Genomic DNA, 13,512 nt, shown 5'->3' on the forward strand with positions numbered 1-13,512 from the left:
GTCCAATCGAGAATCTGACTTGGGTTGTTGCGACGGTCCTCTGCCTCTCCTTTCGCCCTCGACATGCCTTGGCCGAGTAACCCGGTGAAGGATGGGCCAAGGGAGAAATGGGCGTACCGTCCGCTGGAGGCACAGACGATGAGGGTCTCATCAGGCAAGACGATGGGGGCTGCAACGCCTTCATTATCTCTCATCTCCAGGCTCTGGCATTTTGACACCAAAATCGTGGTCATCGACGGCAGGCGGTGGTGATAAGCGAAAAGTCAGACCATTGTTCTCTCATCAGTGTTATCATGGGGATAGGATCCGAATGCTGGGATCGTGGATCGTGTCGGAAGGATTTCACATGCGTCGCCTAGATCCATTTTGAGAATTGCTGTCCGTTGCCGCAGAAGGGGTCGCCGGCGCCAAGGCTAGTGATCGTGCACTGTGCGCGCTTGGCTTGAAGTTGAATCCCTTGTCACTGGCATTTGGTTAGCCAGCGGCGGAATCTTTGCAGGCTGCAGCAGATAAGTGTGTGGTCAGATAACAAAAGCACCCGTGCTCACGCGCTGGAGATTGATGGAGGATCACCGCCTCCAGGTCGCAAAGTGAAGCACGCGACCACCTACCTGCCCGACGCTTGGACAGTAGTGGCGAGTGCTCAGAAAATGTGAGGCACGCGCGCAGTCAAGCGCTCAATTGCTTGTCTCCCCGTTTGACGATTGATTTTCCACGCCATTTGAAACCTCATCAGACTTGTTGAGCCGCCTCCACTGGAGGTATGAACTAATTACTCGACGACATGGATGGGCCCGCAACTCCTCACATCATATATACAGCCGCTGATTGGCCATCTTATTACGGGTCTCTGTCAATAAGCCACATCAGCCAGTCAAGAGGTCTCTCGCTATCAGAAGAATTGAGTGCCGTAGACTAGCTTAGAATGCTCCGGGAAGTTCGCAGCATATGCAGAAGGCTCATTTCGGGCCGTTTGTGCTTGAACCGGCTGTCGCCCTTAACTCAACCGCCAAACTAGAATCTCTAAACGTCTTTTTTTGCCTCGAATACCTCCATGGCGAGGCATCACCTCTTGACAGCATTTTGCGGGGGAATTGACAAATGTTAACTTCATGCCTGAGACTATTACGTACAAAGTCTGGGGAGGCGACTCTGGGGCAGTGCGATGGAGCTGACAAAAAGAACCCACTGTCACTTTATACTCTGGGGCCAGCGCAGTTCCTGAATATGCTGTACGTAATTACATACTTGTGATGGTGGAGCAGTGTTGGAGCTCAACACGACGTAGGCATCTTGACCAGCTTCACCGTTTCGCCATGAGCTTGGACATGTTTACGAAGCTACTCTTTCTGTCGATACATTGAAAAATGGCCTTTGCCTATGAATCTTTGCCTATTTTGGCTTGCCAAGTGATACGGCGGAATGGGTCCTGCAGGGCCCTGGGAGGCGCCGAGCGGCATACTATTCTGAAAATCTCGAGTTCACTTAGTACAGGTTCGTAGATCACGCATAAGTAAATAATCAAACCTCTTGGGGAGTTTATATGGGCCAATAATTAAAAAGCCATGGAAGTGCCAGCCGCGTGAGCACGCATCATTTGCCCCGCTGGCTCACCGTTAGTATGGCGCGTCTGAGCATGATACGCTCAGGAGGCCGCCGTCTCTCAGGATAACGATGGACATCGCCAAGGCGGCACAGAGTCAAGAGCTGGTCGCTTGCTGACCCCGAGACTGTCCGCTGCGGCGCATCCCACACAGGTTTCATGCATAGTCGCTCAATGCATGCTTCGAGAAGCATGTGTGGCTTCTAGCTCCAAAGCAGCCTGGCAGGCTGGACCTGGCCGAGTCGTCCATTCGGGGACATCTCGTCAAGATATTCGAAATGGCTTGGTCGAGACTCCCGACAGATGACCGTGGCATGGAGAGGGCCAGTCATTGAATCGGCCAGATCCCGCTCGCTCGCCCAGCGGCTGACCGTTCCGCAGGCAGAGTCTTTGGGCACCCTTCATACGGAGTACGTACGGAACACTGCATGCATGTACGGATAGCTTTGCCATGAAGCTGGCCCCCAGCAGACTGATGTCGCATTCGGTCCTGCGGTAAGCGCACGTCAACTTTAACTCTAATTGCCTGGTGACCGTGGCGTGGCCAACCCGATTCTGGGAACTGATCACCATGCTGCTAACATTGACGAAACGCCAGTCGTACCCGTCGTCGTGTTCACGAGGGACAGACAGACATGTGCGACAGATTACGCGAGAACACACCTCGGCGCCACCAATAAGTCACCTACTTAGTTGGGCAGGTGGCAAGAAAACCTGAAGAACCCGGGTGGAAGAAATCGAAGCCCCACCAGAACACCCGGCAGCCACACTGATAAGCGTACTGTCAAAATGTTATTGGAGGGGGGAGCGGCCTCCGCAGCTGATAAGGCCTCGGCGAGAGCGACAAGACCGCCACACGGGCGGGTAAGGTAGCGATCTCAGATCCATGCAGCCTCCTCCGTCAGCATGTGCTAACACTGTGGCGTCGGCCAAGGTTTGCAAACTGGGAATGCAGCAGGCTTTGCGCTCACGACGAGATCGCACACTTGACGGTTGATTTGGGCTCGACCAGCGCACCCCAAGATGCGCAAATGCTAGCAATCATGCCGTCGCTCCTTCTTTCCCCAGATTCCCCATTTCTTTGCTGTATTCCTGTTACGTGACCAGAATTCCTCGAGTGACAGACATGTGGAGGCGGCCGACAGATATGTGAATAATAAGCTTCGCTGTGACCCAGCGGCCTCCGCACCTCTTCCAGTAAAGTGTTCTGGAAGTCTTCCCAGTTGGTGCAGCAATACCGAGCTCCACCTCGACCGATAATCATCATTGGACAACCCTCGGACCAAGCGCGCGAACAGTGGCGCCTCCTTGTACCATGTCGGTAGCTGCTGACTCGAGTTCCGCCGAGAAAAAGGACGGGGTCTATACGCCGGTACGTCGAAATACTTGACAGTTGCTGTAAGCAGCCTAGAAGTACAGTAGATTGCGGTATTGTCATTTGCAACTATTACCCTGGTTGGTCCCATCCTCCACTGGACCAAGCCATTCGAGAGGTGTGGAGGGTCCCAGTTGAACGAATGTCTTATCTCTATGGTCTGTATCCGTGGACGTACACGTATGGACTATGTGGGCTGGTCGGCGCCGGATCCGGCCCCAGACACATTGCGAGTCTTCATTGCTGCGGTGCTGGTTGTCGACGAGGCCAAGGGCGCTTCTAGCGCATTGTTCGCGGTGGTTTTGTTGGACATGAATTGGGACAAATACGCGTACGGAGTAGTTGGTTCGTGTTATCAACACCGCGCTGAGGTGCCCTATCTAGGTAGGCAGTACGATCCTGTCCGTTGCAAAAGGCCCGCCCAAGAGAGGCAGCGTGCGGATTGCACACTGTCCATATCCGCCCACCCAATCCAATCATGTCGTCAGTCCTAACGGTCCGGTTGCAAGGATTATGGATGCATGAGCGGGCTGCATGCACCATTTTGTCCCTCCGGGGTCTGGTCTGGCCTGGCCCAGGGTCGGGTTCCCGAACGAAAATCTCCTCCCCAATCTCTCAAGTTCCTCCTGCGCAGAGGCGGCAAGGACCCACCACACTACCCCGGCGCGGCGAACAGCGCTAGCCCACGCTCTATCGCACTTGCCTTTTGCGTGCGAGACGCAACTGCACAGCAATCGCTTGCCTTGCCTTGCCGGACAGAAGCAGGCAGGTAGGAAGGCGCGCCTGGATCCCTCTCTCCGTCTCGCTCTCTCTCGTTTATAATAAGACCAGCTTTGGCCCCTCCTCCCACGTTCCCTTCCTCCCCTCCCCCAAGCTCCTCTCTTCGACCATTCCCTTTATCCTCGGCAGGTTGACAAGACGTCGTCCCCGTCTGAGAACACCACCAGCCAGCCAGCCACTCAACTCACCACCATGTCCTCCAAGGACTCTTTCCCCGTCCCCGATGGCGGCGAGAAGGGTGTCACCCAGGTTGCCGGCGTCGTGGGTGCCGACACTCACCCTGTTGGCCCTGGCGACGATATTCACAACTCGTACTCCGAGGAGTCCTGGGCCACCCGCAACGGTCTCAACCTCGAGTCGTTCAAGTGCAAGCACTACGGCCACGGCCTGGTCGAGCTCGATCGCTCCATGAAGAGCCGCCATCTTCACATGATTGCCATCGGTGGCTCCATCGGTGCTGGTTTCTTCGTTGGCTCCGGAGGTGCGCTCTTCGATGGTGTTAGTACTTGGCAATGTTTGTCGCCGTAGGCCAGCTCGCTAACCAATCTTAGGGACCCGGTTCCGTTCTTATTACTTTCATGATCATCGGTGTCATGTTGTTCAACACGGTTTTCGCTCTGGGTGAAATGGCCGTCATGTACCCTGTCTCTGGTGGCTTCTACACGTATTCGACCCGCTTCATCGACCCCTCGTGGGGTTTCGCCATGGGCTGGAACTACGTCTTCCAATGGGCCATTGTCCTGCCTCTCGAGCTCGTCGTCTGCGGTATCACCATTGGTTACTGGAACACCGAAATCAGCCTTGCTGTGTGGATCACCATCTTCCTCGTCGCCATCATCTTGATCAACATCTTCGGTACCCTCGGGTACGCCGAGGAAGAATTCTTCGCCTCCCTGTTCAAGCTGGTCGCCATCATCATCTTCATGATCGTGGCCCTGGTCCTCGTTCTTGGCGGAGGTCCCTCTGATGGTCGCTACAACGAGTACTGGGGTGCTCGCTACTGGTACGATCCTGGCGCGTTCAAGAACGGCTTCAAGGGTTTCTGCTCCGTCTTCGTCACTGCTGCCTTCTCCTTCTCCGGTACTGAGCTGGTCGGTCTGGCTGCTGCCGAGTCCCGCAACCCCGTCAAGTCTCTTCCCGGTGCCATCAAGCAGGTCTTCTGGCGTATCACCCTCTTCTACATCGTCGGCCTCTTCATGGTCGGTCTCCTCGTCAGCTCGACCGATCAATCCCTTCTCTCGGAGGCCGCCTTCTCGGACGCCAAGGCCTCGCCTTTCGTGCTCGTCGGTAAATACGCCGGTCTCAACGGTTTCGACCACTTCATGAACGTGACCATCCTGGTTTCTGTCCTGTCCCTGGGTGTCTCCAGTGTGTATGGTGGCTCGCGTACTCTCACTGCTCTTGCTCAGCAGGGCTACGCTCCTAAGATCTTTACTTACATTGACAAGTCGGGTCGCCCTCTGTACTCTGTCATCATCGTCTCTGTCTGCGGAGCGCTCGCCTACATCAACCTGAGCGCCAATGGTGTCACCGTCTTCAACTGGCTGCTTTCTCTTTCAGGTCTTGCTGCTCTCTTCACCTGGGGCTCCATCTGCCTTGCCCACATCCGCTTCCGCAAGGCTTGGGCTTACCACGGCCACACCATCGACGAGATTCCGTTTCACGCTGTCGGTGGTGTGTACGGCTCCTGGCTTGGTCTCTCCCTCAACATCATTGTGTTAATTGCTCAGGTATGCTCTCGTCGTCCCCTTTGCTACAATTTTTGTTCAGCCTTACTAACGGCTTGCGCAGACCTACACTGCCATCGTCGCTCCTCCCGGCGAGCCTGGCTTCGGTACCGCCGAATCCTTCTTCCAGTCATATCTTGCTGTCCCGGTTGTCATCGTCTTCTGGATCATCGGTTTCGCCTGGAAGCGCACCGGCTGGCTCCGCACCCACCAGATGGATGTCGACACTGGTCGTCGTGAGCTCGACTGGGATGCCATGAACGCCTACCGCGCCAAGGTCGCCTCCTGGCCCGCGTGGCGCCGCATCTTGCACAAGGTCTGGTAAGATCTTGTGTCTTGACGCGCGCTATGATCTCATCGAGGGTTGGATAGTTTCGAACGCTTCATGTACATGTGTGAATGCTTGCCATGAGGCCGGTTCATGACGATGATATATTGCTGTACAATTTTTAGTACTAGATACCATTTGATATTGTGTCATCTTACCAAGATCTCCATGTCTTTGCAGGCGGTTGTGCAAACGTTGGCTTGATTGATACAATTGCGATGCGGGCATCTTGGGGATTTATTCACTTCAGCCTCGCCATGTCGTCCACGCCTTTAGTCACGCGTTCCCACTCGTCGCGCCCTTTGCAAACAACTTGTGGAGCTGATCATGTCGAGAAATCCATGGTATTACCAAGTTGTAGTGGGAATATAATTACATGATGCCCACAAGGTCCTTTTGACAAGGTCCTTTTGATCCGTACGGGCCGACGTTAACCTCACCGCGGTTTGTTCTCGTCAAAGTTGTAGCATACCACGTGACATTGCCCAAGCTTCCAGAAGCAGCCAGCCATGACGACGCCTTCACCAGCCAGATCGATCCCTGGCTGGCCGCGGCTTGCGGACGTAGACTTTCGGTTCTTTTGTAATTAGCGGACTTCATAGCTTGTCGACATTATTGCAACAGATGGATAGAACTCCTGCGACGCATTATCGCTCGACCATGGTGCGCGCGTCGCCTACGGCGGCGCGCGCCATCTTCTTCAACACTGTCCGTTCGTCTGCCTCGCGGTATCGATCCCACGTGTCCAGGCCCTCCTTGGCCTGGATGCTCAGCGTCTCGTAGCCCTGCTTGATGACGTCGGCGACTTGGACTGTCGTCAAGTTGCTGGGCCTCTTCTTGTGGCCGGCGTTATCGACGAGCATCTGCTTGTAGTGCGCGCTGACGTTGATGAGCGTGTCAATGGAGTTGCTTCCCCGATTGGCCAGGCGGTAGTTTTCCTTGAACTTGGCGAGGACGTCGCCGGACTCAACGACCTTGTAGAAGAGATCGTCGTAGGCGGCGGGCGTGGGCAGGAAAGCCTCGCCCGCGGACAGCGAGAGGGCTACCAGGTTGACGACGTGGTCGAGGAGGGTCTCAATGTGCGTGAGGTCCTTCAGGTCGGCCGTGTACTGGGTCAGGAAGCGAATCAGGGACAGCAGGGAGCGGAAGAGCTCGGACCAGTGGTACTTTAGCCTCGTGCGCGAGCGGGACAGGTACGATATGATGCGAAGCATGATGCCGACGCAGAGGGTGTACAGGTTCACGTCCAGGCGTTTGCGGAGATTGTGGTTGACGCCGTCCACCATGGCATCCAGCAACGCCGCAGCAATGTTCCGGTCGCCCTTGACCAAGGGTAGAAACGGCTGACGGTGCCGACACAGACGTACAGGTGTACTCAGCTCGTCGCTGCAGAGCTTCTTGCAGATGACGGGATCCTCGACCAGGAGGCGGAACACCATTAGGTTGAGGTGGGCGTACGACGTTGCCCGTGCCGAGAGGTGGGCGTGCTGTAGAAAGTAGGATGTCAGGGAGAGGTAGCTGGAGATTGGTTGCTCCTCGCCCTTTTCGCTCGTAAGCGTGACGAGGTTGAAGCAGAAGAGCTTGTTGGCGTGGGCAAAGTCATAGGCCGAGAGGAGAAGCGCAGCGTTGGGGCCGGGCAGCTGCGTGAACATGTGCTTGGCCGTCTCGGCATCGTAAATGGGCTTCTTCTCCGGCTTCGGTCCTGGCGCAATGAACCCGAGGCCTATCAAGCTCAGCGTTCTGCTCAATGTCCAGCCCTCGGGAATGTCATCCTGGATCTCGACGTAGTCTGCCCTGACGGCCTGGCACGTGTATCCGACGCATCGTATGATCTTCTGTATTGTCGCCTCGTTGACAAAGTCGTTCAGGCGGAGCTGGTACGGATTCTGGAATTCGAACTTGTTGTAGTTGGCGAGCAGCCCGATGAGTGTAAAGGGCTCGAGCACGGGACCTGGCTTCTCGGAATCGTGGACGAACTTCATGATGGACGGGAACAGGTCCCTGTGTATCATGTATGTGAGGAGGGTCGTCTGGTACGCGCCCGCCGTCGTCGCCAGGAGGACCTCGACGGCCTTGTGCCGCACGTCCACTGCTTCGTTAGCCGGAGTATTGGGGGGTGCTTCACGGGCTCGTCATACGGTGCTTCCCATTTCTGATGATTCCATCCAGCGTTCCCACGAAGTCCGTGAATATCGTATCGATGTAGTCGAGGCCGGCGAGGACTGCAATGGCATCGGAGCTAGGTTGGGGGTATTTCTTCGAGAGCACGCTCGAGAGGAATACGCTGAGGGTCTGCCCCTGTCAGATGTCTTCTTCCAGACTTTGTGTGGGCTGCTCACATCTAGTGCATTGGAGGTCGCGCCGGCATGTCCACCCTTTAATGTCGCGACAGCGCGCGCAAACAGCTCCCTCGTCCTCCCCTCGAGCTGGAGCATGTCCGAGGGCGAGACCTCGTTCAGCGTTGCCCGGAACGCATGTCGATCTGGCTTGAGCAGAAAGAACTCTTTCCAGAATCCCTCTGACTTGTCCACATCGTCGTCGTCATCCTGGTGTCGCGTGCGCGGTCAGCGGCGGGTTCTCGGTGGTCGTGGTGGCAGCTTCTGCGTACGTACCTGGGAAAGTCAGACGTGCGCGTGCCAGATTGAGGGGAGAGAGATAGGCAGGCGAACCTTGAAGAGAGACTCGTAGAGACCGACAATCTTCGGTGTCAGGACCTCAGGCTGAGGCTGCCGCGTGAGAGGTGATGACTCCATAGGGAGTTGTGTTCAGGTTTGGGAATGCCCATGAGGTCGGAGTAGATGGTGGCTGATGGCGTTGTCAATGGTCGTGGGGCGCGAGTGACGTGCGCCACGACGCTCAGCTCAGCAGCGGTGAGCGCATCAGCAGTCTGGTCGCGCTCGACATTCAAAGCACCAATATGATGCTTAGCATGACATTCCGAGTCATCGATCCAGTGGGCAGGACTTGACTCATGATTGCTCATCATTCACATGTGCATGTTCTATTCGGAGAATGCTTCCAAAATGCATCTGATTGATGCCAAGGTACCAACACCTGGTGAGCTCATATTAGGGATGCGAATCACCAGCAACACTATATGGCAGAAGGATCTGTCCTAACACCAACCAGAATTTAATATTCCAAAACAGAAAACACATTCTGTGGCTCACCCACCTAAACCATTGCAATTATGGCCATGGTTCGCAGCTTGGCCAGTGTTACAGGGTAGGTGGATAGCCACAGTCAATGAACGAACCAAGTCAACAAACGTCAGGTCAAGACAATACCTTAGATAGGTACAATCCGTAGCGCCATCCGAATCAAACGATGTTGCCAGCAAAATCGAGAGTAATGACTGACTGTGCCCAGATCCATTATGCCTTCGAATGCGGTGTAGCAATCGTGCCGAGCACGATAATCAAGCTTGGCGAGGCTGCCAAACCACAATCCCTCGAATCTGGAACACCGTCGATGCTTTTCCGCCTCGCGAAGTGCAGCCTCAGTCAGCCAGCTCGTGAACATTGCTCTGCCCTTGCAACAGTACGCTGGTACCAACACTCCTTTTCGAAGCGGATGTCCAAAAGCTGCACGACCAAGGGTCCGAAAGCAACAATCGGCAAAAGCATTGCAATGAACACGATGCCTGCGTGGGCCAACCTTGTTCCCCACTCCCTGGCAAGCCGGGGCTTTATCGAACACGGGGATGTCCCCGGATGCCATGTGCCATGTCACGCCAGACTCGACTCGCTCGAGTAGGATACTTAGTGAGGCGTCATGGCGAATTGCTTCTGTTGATTAAGTCTCGGGTAGGCAGTAGTTGTGGGCACAGGGCGAGCCGTGTACCTGAAACGTTGGGCGTGAACCCGACTCACCACTATCACACAGCATAGATGAAAGGGCCCAATCAACAGACGCGCGGCGCCTATTCGGCGTGTTGGTTGGGCCTCCCAAATGAACGGGTTGCAGCTGGACTACCATGCCAATTCCACGAGTCGCGTAATTAGAGTCTAAAATCCTTAGATCCGAGTTGTCATTGCGGGAACTGGCACATCCCTGCCTGTCAAACGTGCTTTGACAAGCCGTAAGTGGAAACCAAGAACTGGCAGCGAGTCGCCACGACTCACGACTCACGACTCACGAGAGAGAAGCTTCGCATTCCCCCCGTCATTTCTCAATGTGCACTGGGCAGCATTGGCCAGCCCATAAATTGGTTGGCCATATGCTCATTTTTCGAGTTCATCCCCCCGTGTCCAATATGTGTTAGGGCAAGGACCCCTGACCGGGTGACCTTGTCCGTCCACTCTTTCTGGGTGTGCCGAGGCCAGGATTGTTGCATCAATAGGCAGCAGGCTTGCAGTAGGGAGCTGTCCATGGGTGACCGCAATCTAAACACGCCCAGTGCTTGCACAAGTACCCAGCTTGCGAGGTGACAGCAATCATCGTTGCGGATGTGACTCCAGATTCGCTATCTAGCTGCGGCTGGGCTGTACTGATCGAAGCGAGACGATCTGTGTATCGCAAGCAGGTTGTGTTCTCCGAATAGGTATCTTAATCGCGCTCTCGAAAAGTGACGCTTTTGCTGAGAACCAAGGCAGCAAATGATTCATGACGCGCCTCGGAACCTTTCATTCATGTGCGTGAGCCAGTGCTGCCGGAGTCTAGGTACTTACGCCTGGAAGACATGTCTCAGTGCCCATGTGAGGCACTGGCAGATGATTAAGTAGGACCTTGGACAATCGTTGACACACGTGTTGGCCTCATGCGAGATAAGCAAGTTCACCTCGAGTCACATGATCGTTAGACACTCTGATCTGCCCCGACGATCCAAACCTCAGCATGGTCCATGGATAAACTGGGGATCAATAACTTACTGTACTGGACGCCGACCGCAGATCATAACAGAGGTTGACGCATATAACAGAACCACCCAGAGTCGACCTAGTAGGTCCGGATCCGATTCCTGGCACACGGTCGCGCAAATCATGAGGGCCCGAAGATAATTTATTGGTGCCTCGAAAATTTCGGCGGACAGACTACCAGCATGGCAGCTGACCATCCTTCAGCCCAGCAGCTAAGCAATGATAATAGAGAGGGGACGGTCTGGCCTTGTGGAATCCGCTGAAGACCTTGTCGCGCCGTCGATTTTTGCTTTTCCTCAGCCTCGGGACGAATTGCCTTCGAAGAAAATGGAACCATTCGGTTCGTCGAGGCACTAAAGTAATTTTAGTTAATATTGAGGATTGCAGATCAGACTCCCATGAACAATGACTCCATTTTTCGAGGTACCGTCTGTCAGGATCACCAATGGGCTTCGATGCCGCCTGCAGTAGCTCCAAGCAGTGCGCCACGCCGCCGGCACCAGCAAAGGTGCTCACGGCAGAGTAAAAAACCTCTCGACCGACTTCTCACTAAAAGGCACGCCGGCAGTCGAGGAAAGAGGAGACATCTGGTTGCCACAGTCGCGGCCAAACTCAAGAGCCGATGGGCTCGACGAAGCATGCTGCAACAACGGGAAGCTAGTACGCGTCTTTTGACGTTGAGACAGTTGAGGATTAGACGAGCACTTCCTCTTGAAAGGACCTTTTGCCTCCCTCAAGATTCGTACTGTACCGCCCACGCCTGAGCGTTGAACGCACTTTTATCCAACAGTTCGAGATGATACAGGCCATTGTGTAATGCGACCGTGGCCCACGAACGCATCTCAAAATCTCGTGTCAGAGTGGATCGTGTAACGGGAATCTGAGGGTAATATCGACCGACCCCGTTGCAGTGCAGCACGCCGTCGTCAACTCGCAATGTTTGACGAATCAGCTGCTCACAGAGGAAGCTTCCAGGTCCAGGATCGACACCACAGTCGCCGACCTTGCGATGACCGTACGCACCCAAATGGGTCGAGAACAGCTTCGTTGTTACGAACTTGCGCAAACGCGACACAGTCTGTTCGACACGAAAGGTTGCCCTGTTAGATTCATGGCTGGTCTCTCCATGGCATGCTCAAAGGCAGAATGAATGATTATTAGCAGGTCAAAGCTTCTGGAGCAGTCGTCCACGTCTAGGTCGGTAGTACGGAGTAATAGTAAAAGAACAGGTGGTCAAGGCTGAAGGCTGCGTTGGTTCGTCGGAAGTAACGTGATGGGCCGAGGATGCATTGTGCAACCAACAATGGTACGAGCCGACAATCGTTACGAAATACGGAAAACAGAAGGATCTTCCCGATTTGTATTGCGTGGTGCCTAGTATGACATCGGGCGGAGAGCCAAACTCCAAAGTGCTCAAGCTCCGGCCAAATGGAAGACCGGACCATGCGACTAGGCGAGAACTACGGAGTAGTGAATGCTGAGTGCCGGCCATCGTTGGAGTTCGGAGTAGTGACTAGCTTGCGAGACGCGCCGAGATCGTCGCGAAAGCAGTGAATACTACCCGAACAAAAGTACGTATGCACTTTGAGCCTTTGAGGACGTCGTCGCGTGTTTCGAAGCTGTCGGGAATACCGCGCTAGCCCGGTCCGAGATTGTAAGTACCTGAGGCAACTGGTAACTTGTAAGCATAGAATGGCCTTTGAGTTTGCGCTTGCCGTCGATAGTGCTGAGAGAGAGAAAGCTTCGAGTACGTATATCTCATGGTGATCTGTGTCTTCCATGATGAGCCCAGGGCAGAGCTCACGACCTCTATACGTAGGGGACGTGAGTATCCGTACTTGGTGCGTCATGTCGGTATCCAAACAGAGCTCTGTAACTGTCAACCGTCAACCGTCGGGTGCCTCTCTGGACTCTGGAGACTCGATTCGTAGACGTTGTTAGGTGGGACGGGAGCAGGGACAAGGTGCTGATGTCACCCCGGCAGCCACCGCACAAGCTCCAGTCTTCTCTCTCGTGGGTCTGTGGGTGGAAAGTGGATGGGGGAATATCGGGACGTGGGACTCCTTAGTACGTACGTACTAATGGCCAGAACAAGAACACGACGCGGGTGAGGCCGACAGGGACGCCGACAAGTTGATGGATTATTGCAGGTAGGTTTTTCAGAGAGCAGCTCGCTTCAAAACTGGCGACTAATCGTACTTACCTATAATGTCTAAGGGGAGAAGTGTGCTTCCTTCCTCCTGCATTGCGTCTCCCGTCCTACCCAAGGTACCTTACCTAACATGCACATGCTCGGTGATGCTTCGATACCATGCGACGAGAAGTGGGGCCTTGCAGCCTGAGGCGAGTGCCTGACATTCGAAATGCAGGCAGGTTCCCCGAGGCACACCATCTGGCGGCAAGAGCACCCACACAACCTCCTCATTTGGGTGATTGATGTTGGTGCCGCACTTTGTGTCAGCAGTGCAACTATTAATCGGCAATGCTATGAGTGGTACGGGTACAGCCTCACTTTGGGTGACAGCAGAGACGATTGATTGCAGCACGGTCTACTTTCGCTCACGGTAGACCGCGCTGCGAGACATGACACACCATCCGAGGCACACATGCTGCGGATTGCCCTGGAAACGGGCTTATTCTCCCCCTCTGCACACAACTGTTCCAGAAGACCACCGTGTCGGCCACATCAATTGCCCGTGGCAGATAGGTCAGACATGGCGAGACATTGTGGTTGGATCACGAGTTGCCTATGCGATCGTCGCTGTCCCGACCTTTGTTACGTTCGTAGTCAAAACGGTCCGGACTCTCTTCGGTTCGTGTCTGAACCTACAAATACGAGG

The 13,512-nt window shown here is 54.7% G+C and overlaps 2 protein-coding genes across 2 annotated transcripts; one reads left to right on the plus strand and one right to left on the minus strand.

Moving 5' to 3' along the window:
* Window positions 1-3,950: 3,950 nt before the first annotated feature.
* Window positions 3,951-5,810, plus strand: J7T54_005446 (Amino-acid permease-like protein; the record flags this gene model as incomplete). Its single annotated transcript, XM_051507667.1, has 3 exons — window positions 3,951-4,256; window positions 4,310-5,488; window positions 5,550-5,810. 3 exons carry the CDS (start codon window positions 3,951-3,953, stop codon window positions 5,808-5,810), a joined length of 1,746 nt encoding a protein of 581 aa, XP_051361200.1.
* Window positions 5,811-6,460: 650 nt separating this feature from the next.
* On the minus strand, window positions 6,461-8,566 carry J7T54_005447 (Membrane protein; the record flags this gene model as incomplete). The annotated part of the gene is made up of 4 exons (XM_051507668.1): window positions 6,461-7,902; window positions 7,952-8,105; window positions 8,153-8,359; window positions 8,483-8,566. The coding sequence occupies 4 exons, from the start codon at window positions 8,564-8,566 to the stop codon at window positions 6,461-6,463; spliced, it is 1,887 nt and encodes a 628-aa protein (XP_051361201.1).
* Between the last annotated feature and the right edge of the window lie 4,946 nt (window positions 8,567-13,512).

This window comes from Emericellopsis cladophorae (assembly GCF_022114955.1).
Source record: "Emericellopsis cladophorae strain MUM 19.33 chromosome Unknown NODE_34_length_249702_cov_121_792324, whole genome shotgun sequence".
NCBI classification, from domain to species: domain Eukaryota; kingdom Fungi; phylum Ascomycota; class Sordariomycetes; order Hypocreales; family Bionectriaceae; genus Emericellopsis; species Emericellopsis cladophorae.